The sequence below is a fragment of the Parasteatoda tepidariorum genome, chromosome 10 (genome assembly GCF_043381705.1).
Source record: "Parasteatoda tepidariorum isolate YZ-2023 chromosome 10, CAS_Ptep_4.0, whole genome shotgun sequence".
Taxonomy (NCBI): Eukaryota; Metazoa; Arthropoda; class Arachnida; order Araneae; family Theridiidae; genus Parasteatoda; species Parasteatoda tepidariorum.
This window is the reverse complement of record NC_092213.1, coordinates 84,671,418-84,691,373: the sequence shown is the minus strand read 5'-3', so window position 1 is coordinate 84,691,373 and position 19,956 is coordinate 84,671,418. Positions and strand designations below refer to the sequence as shown.

Below are 19,956 nucleotides of genomic sequence, written 5' to 3'. Positions count from 1 at the left end.
GTCAACGTCAACTGTGCGCAGAAGGCTCCACGAAGGTGGTCTGTATGCGAGACGACCAGCCATTTGCGTGCCGCTCACATCACGCCATAGGAGAGACCGTTTGCAGTGGGCCCGACAACATGTCCACTGGACGTCAGATCAATGGAGGCCTGTTCTCTTTACGGATGAGTCCAGGTTTAGTCTAGAAAGTGACAGTAGACGTTATTTGATATGGAGAGAACCTGGGACCCGTTATCATCCATCAAACATCCGTGAAAGAGATGCATACGGAAGAGGCAGTGTCTGTGTTTGGGGAGGCATATCCTTAGGAGGGCGCACATACCTCCATGTCTTTCCAAGGGGAACCGTGAATGCTCAGGTTTATCGAGACAACATCCTTGATGCTTATGTGCGCCCATATGCCGGGGCAATTGGTGATTGCTTCCTGTTACAGGACGATAATGCAAGACCACACAGAGCTCGCATTGTTGATGATTATCTTCAACAGGAAACAATTACTCGCATGGAGTGGCCAGCTCGATCCCCGGACTTGAATCCTATCGAGCACGTTTGGGATGCTCTAGGGAGGCGTGTATCTGCCATCAATCCGCCCCCTCAGACCCTTGCCACGCTTGCAACTGCTTTACAAGAGCAATGGCTCTCACTTCCTATTGAACTGATAGACCGCATAATTGAAAGCATCACACATCGCTGTTTGTGCTGTATTGCTTCTAGAGGCAATCATATTCCATATTAAAGGTACTTTTTCTATTGCAAACCGATACTTCCAATTTGTTTATTTTATACATGTGCTAATTTCTATACTACTATTAATGTCTGATAATTTCTTTTTATGTTGTTTAATACCTTACTATGTGTTGTATATTGTGGGTAAGTTTCATAAAATTCCATGTGTAATTTCTTGAGTTATCGCGATTTTTGTGAATTTTCCTTAATTTATGATAACCAGTGTATATACAGGGGTGATTGTGAGCCCAACTAAAAAATCCTGAAAATTTGTTGAGTAAAATCATTAATGACGCATTTCAAAAAATTAGTGTCTTTATTAATATAAATCCTTGATATTTTCAAAACATGAGATTCTAAATAAATTATAAGCAGCATAATTTAAATGAATAATTATGCATAAGTTTACTTTTATCTCTAATCACATTTATTATTCTACCAAAAAAATATATTTTTTAATGAAAGAGATGCCAAGTATAAATTCTAGTTCTATCTGATATTTTTATACATAAATGTGATCAGTGATTTCTTGAAACTTCTGGATTTTTTTCCAGAGCTCAATCATCTCTGTATATATACACACACATATATACATAGATATTGGATTGCTTTAAGTTTTTACAGAACCGTGGTTTCCTTTATACTGACGTTTGGTAGCATTTTCAGAATTATCATAAGCAGCTGAAGATAAGCTAAACTTGACCTCTCAGTCATGAATAAATGTTGCAAACCCCCGACGATTTAATATAAATAGCTTCGCAAAGAAGCGTTATTTCTTGTAACGACTTTTTAAAAAAACAGCTTCATAATCAAAGTATTATTCAACGCCAGATTGTGTCATTTCAACATTAGGCGTATTATGATTTGTAAACAGAGAATCACAGATCCAATCACATATGCCTGAGTTTAGTTGAAAAATCAAAGACAAAATCCAACAAAAGAAAGAATAAACTTTAAGTACATTAAAACTTTAAAGAAAATCACAAAATTAACAAATTTAATGTGTTTTTAAGCTAGAATGCTGACATACGTGAGTGTATTATATATTTTAAAAAAAGACCACTTTCAAATTTCTTCGTAACGAAATACAATCAATTGCATTTTATATAAATACAAGAAACATATGAAATTAAAATGAATTTAATATTGAAGATTGTACTCATAAAATAAATTTCAATGTCTTGGTAATAATAACACCAGTAGATATATTTTATGCTATTTTTTTTAAAAAATAGTAATACATTTTCTGAATAGGTAGGAACGTAAACAGCTGATAATTTTGAATTCTACTGATGTTTACATTATGCAATAAATATTCACTACTCATTAGTTTTCCAATTCAATAAACTACAATAAATTTTTTTTTTAAACAAAATTTTAGGTCATGATAATTATCTAATAAGAAAAATTTATGTGAAAACGTTGCATAATTTGAACACATTTCACATGTAAAAAAATTGGATTTTGTTTTGGAAATATTTTATAACACAAGAATACACTAATTACTAAACAGACTATAAAAAAAAGAAACCCCTTCAGTACCAGAGAACAAAGTGCTTTGTGCATATTATTACATACATGTACTAAAGCAGTGGTCGGAAGTAGTAAAACTACTGTAGTTGCTACTTTAGTTTGCAGTGCGCTACTTTTTTTAAAGTAGTGTCGTGAGGAGTGCGATACAAAAAGGAGTAGTTTGTAGCCATTACCGACAACAGAGTGCGTAGCCAAATCTTTCAACAAAAAATTAGCACCTTTTAAGCACTCAAAAAATATTTTTAAGCAGTATATACATTAACAAAATAATTTTCAAAGACTTTACGTGATCGTGATAAAATAACTAGTTTCTGACAAAGAACTTTTTATTATTATTATTATTTTAGCTGTTATAAAATGATCAAGAGATTTTTCGGATCGCTATCAGAAAGTCAAGCCTGAAATTGAGAATATCTTGCAAAATGCAGCAGAGTTGCCCATGAGAGAGCGAGAATATCACCAAACCCAGCTCACATGCGAACTCCCAAGTATTTCATCAAACCTGTTAAACGATTATCGCTTTCATATTCTACCGACCGACAACACGCCTAAATGGATTGTGGTTGAATGAATTGCGAAGACATTGAATAGGACAATGCGAAAAGCACGCTTTTACATAATGCATGGCGAGAATAGATGTGGTAAAGAAAAAAATCTCCTTTTCGAAAATGGAAAATTAAGCACCTTTAAGCTCTTTTTAAAAATGCTAGGCACCATGTTTAACGTTAGTTTAGAAAAGAAACATTATTCTAACACAACAAATTACGGGTACAAATATTTTTATCAATGAATGCAATGAAAATGACCCTGTGGTTACAGCTGAGCGTTAACAAAAATTACGTATTTGAAATTACGTTTAACTAATATTTAAAAGAGCCATTACGAAAAATACGTAATTAATCACTTTAGTTACACGTGAGACATTGATGTTATTTCAAAGGCAGGAAATGTACTTTTGATGTACTTAATTTCTTAGAGGAAATAAAAGCATTAAACAATTTAAAAAATTGCAAGTATTTGATGATTTCGCATTTCTTAAATTAAATATTCACTGTCGAAAGTAACATATAAAGTGAAAGATTAAATGAACACATTCAAAAAATATATTATATAATAACAAACTAGCTCATGTAAACGTGAACAAATATTTTTTTAATTATTCCCTTATATTTAATGTAAGCCAATTTATTATTTTAAACATAAGTGTAAATTGAGTTTCAGCAAAGTTCGTCTAAGTAAAGTAGCTGTAGCTAATTACATTTGTAGCAACCTACAAAAATAAAGTAGTTTTTCCGACCACTGTATTAAAGGGTATGTATGTATTAATACAAAAGCAGAACACCCTATTGAGATTGCATCTTGGGCTGCTAAAGACAGAAAGACTCATTTCATATATGATACTGTGAACTCTGAAGGCAGAATAGTGTGATCACGGTACTGAAAGGGTTAAAATACTTGACAAGTTATTTTCAGAATGGATTTTATTTTTGTTAAATAATGGTGAAATTCCATAATAGACATGCATCAAAAGAGTGAATTGCTTTTTCCAAAAATCTTTCACTCAATAATCTATTTTTTTAAGGTTTCTCCCATTTAAACTTCATATTCTTAATTTTGTTTGTAAACATCTAGACCAGTGGTTACAAACTGGCGGCCCGCGAACTAAAATATATTTAGTTGTCCTTTTTCTGTGGACAATTTTCTTAAAAAATCTATATGGGTTTAAAATACTTTTCTTTCATTTAAAAAAACCTTATTTCTTCGTTTCTGTGAAATTTTACAAACCAACGGTGCAAAATAATTTATTTCTCAGGTTTTGCATCCAAGAAAATATTTATTCGAATGCAAAAATAATCGTGTATGTTGCTCTTTTTTATTTCGTTTTTTTTTTGTGAATATAATTTAGCATGTGCTTATCAGAAATTTTCTCGAAGAAATTCTCCCATTTAACTTTTTGAAACCACTCATTTTGGACTAAATTATTTACAATTGTAAATTTTACAACGCATAAAAGAGGGAATGAATATCATGTTTTATTTAAATTTCTTGAATTGAATATCGCATGAGCGAAAAAGAAAAAAATATTAATTTCATATGAATGAGAATTTTTTTTGTTGCTATAATTCCTAATAAGTCAAAAATTTTCTAATTTATCACAGAATTAAATTTAAAAGAAAAAAAAATCTTGTCACCAAGTTTCTGATTAAGAGAAGATTAAAAATGATATGTAACAAGTATTATTTGTAATGCTTGTTATTTTGCTTTTTAAAATTAAAAAAACTTTGATAAAAATCTGACAGAAATATTTAATGTTCCTTCAAACATAAAAGAGTCCTATATAAAATTTTGATAAAGTTGTGGCTTAAAAATATTTTTTTTTGTCTTGCATATGCTAATTGTCCAAAATCTGTTTTTTTTTTAGATTTTTTTAACCAATCTATTGAAAACTTTTGTGATAATTTATGTTAATTTTTGTCTCCAAACAAAATAATATATTTATTCAAAAATTTTTACAGTGAATTAGAAATTAAACTCAATTGGCATCAGAATTTAGATCAGTGTTATGCTTCAACCTTTTGAGAACTACCCAGTTACCAAAATATTTAGCTTCATAAACAGCATCAAAATGATACCCATAATACCACAGCGTGTCTTTGTTACTCTAATGGTGAACTATTGACAAAACATTTAAAATATTATAATAACAATTAAAGCCTCATATTTAATATTTTTTTGCTAACTTTTAATAGACAAAAACCATAATGTTATTCAAAATTAAAAGAAAAGCCTTGGATTTCTCACACTTTAATAATAATCAATTTTTTAAAAATAATGTACAGGGGAACCTGATGTTTGATTTCAAATCAAATGTGCAGCAGAACTTCAATCACCCAAATACTTCTGTCAACAGAAGAAGATTTTGAAGTTTTTTTTTCTTCTTTTCTCTCAATTAAAGATTTTTTTCATTCCTTTAATAGCAATATGCTGTCATAATTCATGTACACAAAATAAAACTTTTCTTACCAGATATACTCTAAGTCTGGATAATCGAAATTCCTACTGCACTTCTAACAAAATAAAACTTTTCTCACAAGATGTACAAAAAAAAAAGGTCACTAAATATTTCTATATGATTGTAAATAATATAGTACATACATCTATATATAATACTATGGTAAAAATTCTTTCACAATAAGCATCACATGATTTCACGTTAAAATAAAAACTTATCACAAAATAATATTTAAAACAATAACAACAACACATCCCTTACAATAATAAAAACTTTTTTTTCCTCTCTTTTAAAAACATTGAATAATTGGATGAGATATTTACAATGAATGGACGGATGATGAACTGTATCACATAATATTCACTAACACTCACAGTTGAACACTGATACGAAATTTCTACTTAAAAAACAGCTTCATTAACCCCCTAACAGTTCAAGATAGTCCTTGCATTGTGCGCTAAAGGGTTAAGAGTTTTACAGTATGGAATGCTAATACACAATGTAATAAAAATAATTTGATATTGCTTCAACTTGATGGCACTTCACATTTGGTTTCACATAAGGGTGGTCCACATTAAGATATTCTTGAAATATCTTCTGTGCTTTTATTTGTCACAAGTTCTTTGGAAGACGAGAACGAATTCAATGAAAGAATGACCCAATTCAGCTGCAGGCAGAGAACAAGGCTGAAACAAAAATATTGCTCAGTAAAATATGAATTAATATTAGTTGTAAATTTATTTATCAATCGAAACTTGTTCATTAATGTAATTTGCAAACTAATGTAAGTAATGTTTTATGAACCCAGGGTGCGTAAGCCAAATCTTTCAACAAAAAATAAGCACTTTTTAAGCACAATATACATTAACAAAATGCAAAATAATTTTCAAAGACTACATGATCATATAAATAACTAGTTTCTGACAGACTAGTCAAAATAACTAGTTTCTGACAAAGAACTCTTTTCTTGATTATATACTAGAAATTACAAAATGATTGAGAGGTTTTTCGGTTCGATATCACAGGGTGGAAAACGAAGCCTGAAATTGAAAGTATCTTGCAAAATGCAGCAGAGTTGCACATAAGAGTGCAATAATCTCACCAAACCCAACTCAGTGGACGCACATGCGGACTCCCAAGAATTTCAACAAACTTGTAAAATGATTGGCACTTTCATACGCTGTGGATAGATGGTAAGCCGAAATAGATTGTGGTTGAATGAATTGTCAAAATGTTGAATAGAACAATGGGAAAAGCATGCTTTTGCATAAAACGTGGCAAAAATAGACATGGTAAAAAAAAAATCTCCTTTTCGAAAATGGAAAATTAAGCAATTTTTAAAAACACCCAATGAAAAAAGCACCTTTAAGGGCTTTTAAAAAACGAAAATAAGCACCTTTATGCACTTTTTAAAAATGCTACGCACCATGGACTATGAAATAATAAGGCAGTGGTCCCCAACCTCTGGGCTGAAGAAGGGTACTAGTTTATGGATCAAATGATACTGAGCCCCCTAAAGAACATTCAATTATTTCAATCCCCATGGTAGAATTGCGACGAGATTATCGCAGAACATTACAGAGTTTTTGCAGAGAGATTTTTTATTTGGGGAGGGAAAAAGTTTGGTTCACTTTTCTGTATAATTTTTCGAAAAAAAAATTTTTTTTTTTCCTGCAGAATTTTTTTTTCAAATATGTATTTTTTGTGCATCAGAGATGAAAGAAATAATTGGGATTTTTCTATTCTCATTTGGGATTCAAAAAAAAAAAAGTCCGTAATGACTGGCCTTACCTAGAATTTCAAATTAATAATATAAAATTAAAAAAAATCAGAAATCACGAAAGTTTAAAATATAGTTCGCTCTGGAAATGACGTTCTTTCATTCATTTTTCTTCCCTTTAAGGAACACCATGTTTTACATACACTTACTTGATTATCTCTTTTTTTTTTAAAGAGTCCTATTCGTATGATTTCGTCTTTGATCTTTGTTTTGGGGTTACTGCACAGATTTTACAATTTTCAATTTATGTACGAATTTGAATTTATTGTCATTTAATTTGTTTACGAATTTTAATTTTTCTAATGATTTACAAAATTTGAAGCAGGAAATAATTAGTGCATTTTCTACTCTCAAAATACGAGAAAGCGCCTATAATATTAGGATTTTAAAAAAAATTGCTTTTACAATTAACATTTTTTATACAAATTTGTAAACAAAACGTTTCTGCTACTTTGAACTAGTAATCGTTATAATTAAAAGTATCTTAAAGAAAAATATGAATGCTAGAGAAGTTTGTTCTAGAAAGCCTGAAAAAATTCTGCCACGGGAATTTCAATTTTATTTACCATTGTGTGTTTCTCTCCGGTTTGTGTGACTTTATGTGGACGAGAGGTTAACTGGGAGCTGAGATAAAACTTACAACTAAGATCGTTCAATTAAAGTCCCACCCATACTGCGCATGTAACTGTATTTTGTTTTGAAGGCATGTTTAAATACAATTAAATTAAAATTATTAAATCAAAAACATCTGAAATATAAAAATCAACGCCCATCCTCCATCATCAGGCCGTGATAAAATTAACAAATCTGATGCGATAAAAAGGTTGGAGAGCACTTTAATAAGGCATAAATCGTAATAGTTGGAACCTCTGATAATAGTCTTTACATGTAAAATGCTAGCTACAAGTGCAGAATACTTACAGTATCTGATACTACTGTGCGGGCTTGCACTCTGAACCTGTAGGTACTTCTTAGATACAGACCAATAGGCAGTCTCCAACTAGGGTCGACTTCCTAAAATAATAATAAAAAATAAATATAATCAGAAATCATTCATTAGACTTGATCAAGTTTAGGAATTTTATTTTATTTTGTAACTGTCGTTGAACAGCAGACTCAATATTTTGGGTTTACGACTACGAATGTTGAACTTCGTAACCTTGTAATTTTGAACCTAATCCACAAAACAAGAGAACTCCTGGATCAAGTATTGGGAAAAATTTGACTTCATGGAGGATTTTTTTGATGGAACTAACCCGTATTTGCATTACATGTAGAGGAAAACCAACCATAGTTAGTCTGACGGCAAGGGGACTCTAATCCATGATCCGTCTATCACTGAGGATATTTTACGTAAGCACTGTGGTCGGTGCAAGCCGGATGTTGAATTTTTATCGACCAGCTGTTGCTGACCCTCATTGGAAGGCGAACGCTTTATCTCCTGAGCCACCACGGCTCAAGTTTTTATATTTTACTACCGTCGTTGAACAGCCAACCCAATTTTCGGTTTACGACTACTAATGTCCAACTTCGCAGCTTGGTAATTTTGGACGAATCCAGAAGACAAGGAGTTATGGGAACATGGAGGATTTTGTGACTCGACAGATTTAATGCGCATCAGTCACCATTTACTACACTTCGAAGTTTTTGAATTGTAATCAATAAATACTTACTTCTGTGAGGTTCTGTTCCCTGATGTAGTCATGAGGAAGATCACCAGCACCATTGTGCCGGGACAGGCACGCTTCTGGTTTGGCATCTGGTTGACAATGATCCACAATAAGGGGTACTGCAAGACTGGAAGATAATAAAAACAATCAGAATTCAAAACATATAATTATATCAATTAAGGAACTTTATAGTTTGTCTATGTAAGGAACAACCCTAACCATTCATGTGGAGTAGCGGCAGTCACTATCGTTATGAGGTTTAAGCATTTCAAGTAGGGGTGTTGGGTCCTTATTTAAAAAAGTGTTTGGCTCAGGTAGACGAGAGAGAGAGGGAGTCAGGGGGGAAAGAAGCTCCCCTCTTTGAAATGTGCCATTTTCTCGTTTCTATAGCAGCAGACGTCCTTAGACTTTGTGGCGAGGGGAGTTATTTTAATAGACAAACTATACATAGTCTTGACTCCTTTTCACTTTAAAAAAACTGACTTAGCCACACAATAAAGGTGCAAAATAAAATCATGAGTATATTATAATACGGAATGATGAAAAGTTATAGTCAATTCGTTATAGACAGCACACAAAAAAATCCTATAACATGAGTAACCAGGGTGCATAGCCAAATCTCTCAATAAAAAATAAGCACCTTTAAAGCATTTTTTAAGCACTATATACCTTATCAAAATGCAAAATGAATTTCAAAGACTTTCAGGGATGAGATTGGCCAAAGGGCAAAAAAGCTGAATTTCCAAGCGAATAAATTTTACGTTGTCAATAGAAAAACAGTCTTCTTTATAGTAACTAATTCAAGAAAAAAAATTTACTTCTTACAGGAATCACGATAATTGATTTTAAAATCGCCTGAATACAAACAGCAATCTTGGAGTTTAAAATCGCGTGAATATGAAACACGATAATGGATTTTGAAATCACGTGAATATGAAACTCGATATTTGATTTTAAAGATGGGAAAATACAAACTGCGTTATATAATTTTTAAATCGCGTAAATACAAATCACGATTCATAATGTTTAGATTGTGTAACGAATCACAATGCGTAATTTTTAGATCGCGTAAATACGAATCATGATGCATAATTTTTAGATCGCGTGAATGCGAATCCCAATGCCTTATTTTAAAGTCACGTATAAATACGAAAATCGATGTTTGATATTATAACCGCATGAACAAATAACAACATAGGTTTTTAAAAATGCATAAATACAAATCGTGATATTGGATTTTTAAATCATGTAAATAAGGATGGCAATGTATGATATTCAAATTGCGTGAATAATAATCGTAATGAGCAACTTTTAAATAACGTAAATACGAAAATCTATGTTTGATATTTAAATCGCGTAAATAAGAATCAAAATATTAGCAGATTCTGGGCTTGAGACTTCTAAAAGGCTTGTTTGAAGAAGCGACGTCTGAATTACGAAAATACGAGCTATCTGGCAAGCGGATAAAAACTATATCGTCTGTGCATAAAAGCGTAGAAAATAGCTAAAATAAGTAAAAATGAGAAGAGTTGGCAGCATTGTACTTTGAATTTTCTGTTTATCTTTGAAAATCGGAAATACATAAAATTATTTTATTTCAAAGGCTGAAATTAGCTTAAAAATCTCATCCCTGGACTTAACATGATCACGATAATATAACTAGTTTCTGAGAAATAACTTTTTTCTTGATTATATTAGCCACCCTAAAAAGATCGAGAGAATTTTAGGTTCGGATAATGAGGGGGGAAATGAAGTAATTGAGCATATCTAGCAAAATGCAGCAGAGTTACACACGAGAGTGATAGAATATCACCGAACCCAGCTCAGTAGATGCACATGCGTACTCATAAGTACTTAATCAAACTGTTGAAATGATTGCCGCTTTCATACGCTATGGACCGACGAAAGGCCGAAATGGATTGTGGTTGAATGAATCCTGAAAATGTTGAACGGAACAATGTGAAAAGCACGCTTTTGCATAAAACGGGCCGAAAATCGACACAGTAAAAAAAAAATTATATATCTCATTTTTGAAAAGAAAAAGTCAAGCACTTTTAAAAAACACCTCATGAAAAAAAGTACCTTTAAGGGCTTTTAAAAAACGGAAATCGAAAAGAAGCACCTTTAAGCACTTTTTAAAAATGCTATGTACCATGTGAAATACATTTCAGGACAAAAAAAATAAACTTACTTGAATTGCAACGTTAGATATTCCTCTGTCATGAATTTAGACACAGGGATGTGATAACTGAATCGAGGTCCTATTTTGTGTGCACACTGCAAAGTGTTGCAATATTCTTGTCCAATGCTTGCATTCAATTCCAGTAATCTCAGGGATTCAATGGCTTTGGGTAAATCTAGACAAAGCAATCAATATAATCATAACAACGACTATAAAGTTCAATTTAAGATAGCTACAACAGTTGAGAAAGTAAATGAAACAGTTTATAGAGGGTGATTATGGGTATCTTGTTAAATTTTAAACCTGTCACATATTTCCCTCATTACCCATGTGGTGAGTTCTATGTAAAACAAAATTCTCCATATTTTCCCTGTACATATTATACATAATATATTAAGAGGAAAAACACAATCACTGTTGCTCTTGTGTGAGCTATATTGGGCTAACTATACTACTTTTGATTGCTGGAAAAACTTAGAGAAAAAAAGTACAGCTGAACCTGCTTAAAACAAATAATGCTACAGTAAATTAAATAGTTTAATATAGCTGAAATATCATCCTTAAATATTCCATAGATCACAGTCTGAGTGGTTACCCTTTTTTAACCTTTTCCTTCTCGCTCCCGTGATATTTCTGGGCTGGAGTGTTCAGTAGTAACGCGCCAATAAAAATATAACCAATTAATTTCTTTTGCCATGAAAACATTTTATTTCTCATTTTACACACCAGATGGCAGTACCAGGATATTTTTAAGGTAATTGTAGATAGAAAGAGGTAGTAAGAGATGTAGGAAGGAAACTCGATACTACTGTTCAGATTGTGATGTTGGCCTCTGTATCTCATGCTTTGAAATTTATCACACAAGAAAAAATTACTAATCTTTATTTAAATTATACGTAAGTTTAATAAAATTCTTTTTTAATGTTTAAAACAAATATTTTTAAAATTTTCCTTGCTTGCTGGAAAACCAACATTAAGTCTTAGTAACCCTGAATGTCGGCTTTTCCTATAAATTTAATTTTTTAAAATTTCAAGCTAAAAACAAATTAAAAATGAGTATATATATTGTTCATAGACATATTTTTATATAATTTTCAGGGATAAAAAAGTGGGCACTTTTCTGACCGTTTTGTTGAAAATTAACCGATTGTTAAAGGGTTAAGGTCAAAGAAGCTAAGTTAAAATTACCTTTACGGGGAAGCAACTTTGTAGCTCTCTTAAGTCGCCTTTCCCCCGACAGCAAACTTTTATCATTTCTCAGATTTCGCATCTTCTGCTGAAATTGATTCCTCACATCAATATCGTCGCTCCCATTTTGCTGCTCGGTGACATTCATCAGCTTCGATCGTTGGACGACATTCAGTTCTCGGGTGGGTTTGAGCTGGTTTTGATGAACTGGATGGTCCTCCAGGTCTGAAGGTTCCAATGATGTTGGCTTCTCAACAGTCGTTTCAAAATTATCAAAAAATGATGATTTGGTGACGCCCTGGAGTTGCCCATCATTCACATCTTTTCTGATTATCTCATCAAGCTTAGCATTACTTAAATCAACTGTATGTGAAAGACAATTTCGCATAATTCAGATTCTTTTCTTTAAAAAAAAACTTAAAACAAACTTCAATGTAAAGATTACAGTCTTAACCCTCAGCGTACGGCTCTCGTGATTTGAGCGGGGTATCAGTTTGCTTCTCAACAACCGAGTCACATGAAAATCGCGGGCGGATAATTCATTCCCCTTGTTTAATATTGATCACGCTATTTCCCTGTGTAGGTTAAAAAAACATCATTTGATGCTTATTTTTGCTGCTAGATGGCACTAGAGGGTTCAGGAATTTTTTCTCCTTGTTTGATTCCCCCCCCCCTGCACATTTGTGAGTTTGCATTCTTTTTGTTTTTCTTTTGAGAGAAAAGCATTTATTTAAGATATGGATTTGCCGAGTGTCAGAGGCGTTAAATGTGGGAATAACAAACGAAAATATCTTGATTAAGACAGTGATTTGGAGTATCCCATAAATCTGGGCTTTTATTTTATTTTTTCTGTTTTATTACAAATTTTCTGTAAAATGTTCGAGCCAAAATGTTTACAAATTATGTCAGAAAATGAAAATATCGCAGGAATTTTTTCACGTATAATTATATACTTTTACCCGCCGTATTATATACATTTTGAAAATGTAAAAGCTATTGAAATTCTTGTAGTATTTTAAGACAACTGATGAAGATGTGAATTGTAGCATATGTAGATAAAGAATATATATAAAATATTGTCCCATGTTTCAGGACCCCGGATAGTATAAAAACTAAGCCGTATACGGAGGGTTAAAAAAGGTAAATACTTTCTTTTAGGTGCTGAATACCATTTTAGAATATCATTTACTTTTATGTTCATTTAATTGCAAGTGCTTTTAGAACTTATTAAATATGTAGCTAATGTATTTAAAAATGAAGAAGAAACATACGTATAACATATCTATATAAAGAAACATGCATACATAAAGAAGAAACATGTATATAAAGTAGAAACATTTTCTATAAAGATTTTTCTTTCACAATGAGGTATTTTTTAGTGTTTACTGACTTATATTATTTTACTCTTTATTTAATTGATGCTCATAGATTAAAACTTTGGCATTGAATTTTGAATAATAATAATTAAGATTTCATTTATTCAGTGATTTGTTGGTAATAATTCATTAATATAAACAGTTTTAAGTAGAAATAGAAATATCAAGTATTTTAGTACTATTAAACAATATTAAGTATTATTGAGATATTCAATCACAGCTTTGATGAATTTAAAAATCAAATCAATAAAAAATAATAATTAGATTTAAATAAATAAAAAAAAATTGCCACTTGTAATTTTTAAAAATAAATCATAACTTTTATTAGCTCTACATTTTTTGAATATTTTTCTTAAAGGAGGTGTAAACGCAATGTTTACAACTAAAAAAAAGTATCATTACGATTTAGACCTTTTTTTTTACATAAATAATAGGTCTTATAAGAATTCAAAAGGTTTAATAGAACTCAAGATGTACAGTGTGCAAAATAAAAAAACGGACCACCCTTATTAACTTTTGATCTAATGATCTGATCTTCACGTTCTAGGACTTAATCTTAATGGCTCGAGGGGGTGACTTCAAATATGCTAATTAATAAATGCAGATGATATTTTAAGTTGCAAAATCAGGCACAAACATGTACTTTTATTAAGTAAAAATAATTTTTATCCGATAGATTCGGGTTTTTAATCCCTAAAATATAGAGGGTAGCTGCAATCTGGGAAATATGCTCCCAATAGTTTGGTCAGGAAAGAGCTTGCCCCTTAATGTTAATTTTACTTTTTGCGTACAAGAACTTTTTATGGAAATGAAAAAAAAAATTTCACAAAATTATAAAATTTTTTTATCTAAAAATATAACTTTTTGTAAATATTTATTATTTTATTTAGTAACAGTCGCAGAAAAAATTTGAATTTTAAGGTAGACAATGCATAATTTTGAAGAATATAATTTTAGATGGCAAAATATAAACTTTGAGTGAAGTCGGTGGAATAGCTCCTAATAAATCGAATTTTAAATATCTGACTTTTTTGAAATTCCTTTTCTCAGGAACTTTTTTTACCGATTTTTCTCAGATTTTACATTTTGCCATGCAAAATTATATTCTTCAAAATGATGCAAAAAATTGTATATCTTACAACTCAAAATTTCTTTGACCATTATTAAATAAAATTATAAAAAATAATAAGTATTTACGAAAGTTATTTTTTTGGTATTATCTTGGGATAAACAAATTTTATAATTGTGAGCAAAAATTTTTCAATTCACATAAAAAGTTCTCGAGATATAGCAAAAAGCAAAATTAACATTAAGGGGTAAAGTGCTTTCCTGATCAACTTATGGGGACCACATCACCCAGATTGCAGCTACCCCCTATATTTTGGAGGTCAGGAATATGCAATAACATTTCAAAACGTATTTGAGCAACATAACGTAAAGTACATTAAAGTTTCTTACCTATCGAATGTGATTTATCATTTGGCACCCTGATGGGTATACCTTCATTGTTTTCCTGTGCAACAGCTTTTCTTTGGCTGGAAGAACAGCAGTAAACAAAGCACTGTTGGTTCAATCTCTGGCACTGGGTAGGAATCCCGATCATTCTCGGTTTGAGTATGGGGACGGACGTAGGGAAGTAACTTTGGTAGGAGCGTGTGGTCGATTTCATCAGGCTTTCCGTCGTTGAACTACTCCACCTCCACACCTGACTTATTCGATCAGAATTCGAAGCTTTGTTCTCTATTTGAATAAAGAGAGAATAAGTAACATGAATTGCAGTTAGTAAAAAGGGTTTCCTGTTTAATTTCAGAAATAAAATTCCTCCACTTTTTCAGGTTAATTAATTTGGTATCAATATTTAGAGTGATTATAAACACAGGGTGCATAGTCAGAATTTTCTACAAAAAATAAGCACCTTTTAAGCACTCAGAAAATATTTTTAATCACTTACCAAAAAAAAAAAAATCATAATTAGGGGATCTGTGCAGTAATAATGTTATTTTCTATCGTTTAAAGTTCTTAATTTATAAACATAAAATTCAAAAACTTAATCATAATAAAATAACTAGTTTCTTATAAATATTACAGAGAAAATTGTGAAAATCATGAATATTTTTTTTTTAAATTTAGAGTGACAATTGACAAGGCAAAGAAAAAACTTCTTTTTGAAAGATAGAAATAGAAAATTAAGCACTTTTTACAAACACCGAATAAAAAAGCACCTTTAAGGTCTTTTAAAAAAATCTAGATCAAAAATAAGCACCTTTAAGCACTTTTTAAAAACTTTACACACCCTGAATCCAATGATTTTTTCCAGACTAATTTTATTAAAATTTTCCTGATGTTCGTAACCTGTAGCATAAATTTTAATTTTGAGTTTCAGACAATGCTCTGACAATGACAAAACTGGAGGAAAATTGTATCGCAATATTTGAGAGAAAGATTTCAAGGAGTATACTCTGCAAAATCTTTCTCTCAAATATTGCAATGCAATTTTCTTCCAGTTTTGTCATTGTCCATTGTTGGCTTCTGAAGCTTGGGCAATGTTGAAAGATTAACTAAGTAAATAAAGGAATAGTGTCTAAATTGTATTTTGCACAGAGTGAAGTGTTCTGATTTTTTAAAAAAAAAGGTGACAAAGCATCTCACAAATTTATATAATGTTATTTAATTTCAAAATAAGCTAATCAAACAAGTTATTTAAATTTGCATATTGTATCAACACACAACAGTAACATCAATATAAATAAAACTCATACTCACTTTCTTGGCCGGAAATGATGGAATTTTCAAAGCTTGATTGAGATTTTCCTATCTCCACAGGAAATCGACTAACTGCTTCTTCAGTTATGTTCAATCTGAGTGTTTTCCCCCTGTTTGTAAATTAAAAATTTAGGTTTATTATGATGGTAACATGAATGGAAGAACTTTGTAAAACTTCAAACTAAAGTTAGAAAGGAACTAAAAAGTTATTAAGCTTCATAACTGGAAAAAGACAACTTTTAAACAAAGGCTGGAAGTGGGTTTTAGAGTTTCAAACGCAAATACATTAAAAATATAAATGGAAAAAGACAAATTACAACTATTACTAATAATAAAAACAATCATAGAATTTATTCAATTTTTTAAAAATTTATTTTGCACATTTATTAACAATTTGTATTTGTACATTTTTTAAAAATCTTTAAAATAAAATTATATTTAATTAACTTGAAATTTTGGTTAATTTACAATTAAAAAAATGTTTACAGTTCAACAGAAAAAAGTAATGCCGAAAATAAAGAGCAATTAATAATGAATAACTAAGAAGCTTTTAAATAGAAAAGTTTCGTTATTCGCTTGTTATTTTAAATATTCTACAATAACAAATTCTAGTGTTGAACAGAGTTTTTCAGGATATAAGAAGTTGCTTTTAAGAAATAGAAATGCATTAAATTTTAAGAATATCAACAAGCATTCGATAATACAATGCAATTATGTTATTCTTGACTTGACAATTATGTTATTCTTAGATTGACTCTAAAAATAAATAAATTCTTATTTATTTTTATCACCCATTTATTTCAATTTTAATTTATTCATAAAAAAAAAATTATTTTAACCATTTCCATCTATTTATTAATTTATCTATACAAATTTTGATTCCAATTCGCTTTCAGAAACTCTAAAGGGCATTATTTTTTGTTTTAGGCAATTTTTAATGACTCAATATTTTTTTTATGTTTTATTTAAGAATTTTTAGATGTCATCAATATCCTAGCTTTTAACATAATCTAGTTTAAACCATTTAAAAGAAAAAAAAACTTACTTGACATGCAGTTGTACGTTAGTGTCTTGTCTCTGTTTCCACTCTAACACATATATAACTGCCATTGCTATAACACTAAAAATATACAATTTCTTTTTACTATAAAAAGAACAGCATCTATTTCACTTGCAATTGTTGTTTATTAAAATTTATGTTTGAAAAGTTACATGGCTAACAACGAAAAAGTAAGTTATTTAATTATAATTATCATAATAATTATTTTATAACCATCATAATTATCATTATATTTATATAATAACTATTATAATTATCATAATTAACAATGGACTTGAAATTAAAGGTGGTCCAAAATCAATAACATTCGACTCAAACCAAAAATAATAATAATAATCAGTGGTCCTCTAAAGAAACAATTGACATAAAGAAAGAGGCTGGTTTTTTTTTTTTTTAAATTTCCTTTTTATCATAGCTGTCAACATGGACAGGATAAAATCCAGTAGATTTTAAGAAATAATATAAATTTGTTGATAATTGTTGCATAATGAACAAAATATTTTACACATGGTCCCTATTTTATGGATTTTTACAGTCATTAAAATAGAAAAACCGTAATATTTTCCAGTTATGAATTCACATTAAACATACAACTCAATGTTATGTATTATGTACACTCATAATTATGAATATTAATAGGCATTTATTTCATCAAAGATAATTAAAAGATTTTTTTAATTAATTAAAAAAGAGAGTTCTGAATAGAAATAAACTGAACATTTTAGAACTGAAAGTTTTGAACTGATTTCTATAAATGAGGTTCGCTTCTTTATGTATTAGTAATACTTATTTAAATATTCAAAAGCAAGCAATAATCGGTTCAAACATTCTATTTCAATAGGGATTTCTTTAGGAAACACTCAATTTTAGGAAATTTTCTAAAACGTACAAAAACCAGGCAAATTTGGTAATTCAGGCCAGTACAAAAACCAGGCAAGGTAATTAAACCAGTAGACCAGGAGAAACTGGCAAAGTCAAGTAGTTGGCAGCTATGGTTTTATGTTTTAATATCTGCTACTATCACAAAATAGCATATTTTGTCCAAATTTTGGCATAGCAAATTTTTTCAATAGCAATTTTCCCATTGAAATTACTTTAATAAGCTTTTTTTTAAAAGAAAAAATCAAATTAAGATGTAATAATAAAATAATCTAATAGGTAAATAGACCAGCAAAAACGTGTAGTAACTAGTAATATCTTTTAAACAAGAGTCTAAATTTTCTTAATTTCTACCCCTGCAAAATTATATGCTTGGTAATCAAGTTAACTAAACATTATTTTGCTTAAGTGGTCAAAAAGTCTTCATCACTATTTTGTTTAAAACAATTAACAACAAGGAGTTTAAAATAGATTAAACAAAGTCCTAAGCAGTTACGCTATTCTCAAAAAATTCTGGAAAAACAAAAACATAGCAAATTAAACAAAAATTAAAATTTTCAATATTCATGTTAAATCCGTCCTATTCTATGCATCTGAGACTGCAATAAAAATAACATGAAAAAACTTCAAGCATTTATTAACAGCAGTTTAAGAAGAATCTTGCGTATCAGGTGGTTTAATGAAATTTGTAATGCAGAAATCCTTAGAAAAGCAAAACAGAAACCAATTTAACTGCAAATTAAAAAATGTAAATGAAAATAGATTGTTTATGTTCTTCATACACAGGGTATCTGCTACAACTATACACTGCTATATAAATTGTGCTATATAAATTGTACTATGCTATATAAACTATAAATTGCAGCAGGGTACTGTTACAATTTAGATTTTCAAATTCATGACTTTCCATGAATAATTCCAAGAATTTTTCATGACTTACCAAAGTTAATATTTTCTCCGACAAAAACACAACAATAAATTTAAAAAAAGCATTATAATAACATTAATTGAAATGATAGATAAAAACAAAACTGTTATACTCTGCATCTTCATGTGTATTGATTTTAAACTTAAAAAACAGAGTAAAGAAAGAGTTGAAGCAATAAAATAACTGAAAAAAATATATATAAAAGCAAATAACTAAATACAGTCAGATATACGTAGTTATTTAAAGTTGCTTTATTTCTTCTTAAAAGCAAGTGTAATATAAAAAGCCTAAACTAGAATTTTAAATTGATAAAATAGAAAAAATAAATAATAAATAAATAAAATAATTCTGAAATCACGGAAGTTTAAAACATAAGTTTAAAAGATCATTCGTTCTAGAAATCATGTTCTTTCATTCATTTTTTGAAAGAATACCATAATTTTTAAACAACAGGATTAAAACATTTTACATTTTAATAAAATATGACCGTAAGTGGGGATTTTGTTACAAATTCAGATATTCAGACCATTTTGAAATTGGGAAGGGGTAAATTCCATTTTAAAAATTAGACTTTTCCTAAAAATTAGATCCTAAATCCATGATTTTTTTTTAAAAAAATGGTTAAAATCATAACTTTCCAGGTGTGCAGATACCCTGCATAAACCTGATTTTTTTTAAAGTAAAACAAGTTTTTGATTGGAACCCTTTAAAGCAATAGAAAAAAAAAAAGGAAAACCTAAAAATAGGACAATTGTAAGCGAATTGAAAACAATAGGAAACATGGATGAGAGTAGTCAGAAAGTAAAAAAGAGGAAATCCAAGAATATATATATATATATATATATAAATCTTTTATAT

The 19,956-nt window shown here is 29.9% G+C and overlaps 1 protein-coding gene across 1 annotated transcript in view; it reads right to left on the bottom strand.

The window, feature by feature from the left end:
• Nucleotides 1–1,850: 1,850 nt before the first annotated feature.
• Nucleotides 1,851–19,956, bottom strand: part of LOC107452364 (myelin regulatory factor) — a gene marked incomplete at its 5' end in the record, with an annotated part of 36,352 nt that continues 18,246 nt past the window's right edge. Inside the window, 8 exon segments of the mRNA XM_043045079.2 lie at nucleotides 1,851–5,958; nucleotides 7,974–8,066; nucleotides 8,726–8,849; nucleotides 10,914–11,079; nucleotides 12,093–12,455; nucleotides 14,927–15,208; nucleotides 16,232–16,341; nucleotides 17,277–17,351. Of these exon segments, the coding sequence (XP_042901013.2) occupies nucleotides 5,878–5,958; nucleotides 7,974–8,066; nucleotides 8,726–8,849; nucleotides 10,914–11,079; nucleotides 12,093–12,455; nucleotides 14,927–15,208; nucleotides 16,232–16,341; nucleotides 17,277–17,351 (1,294 nt within the window).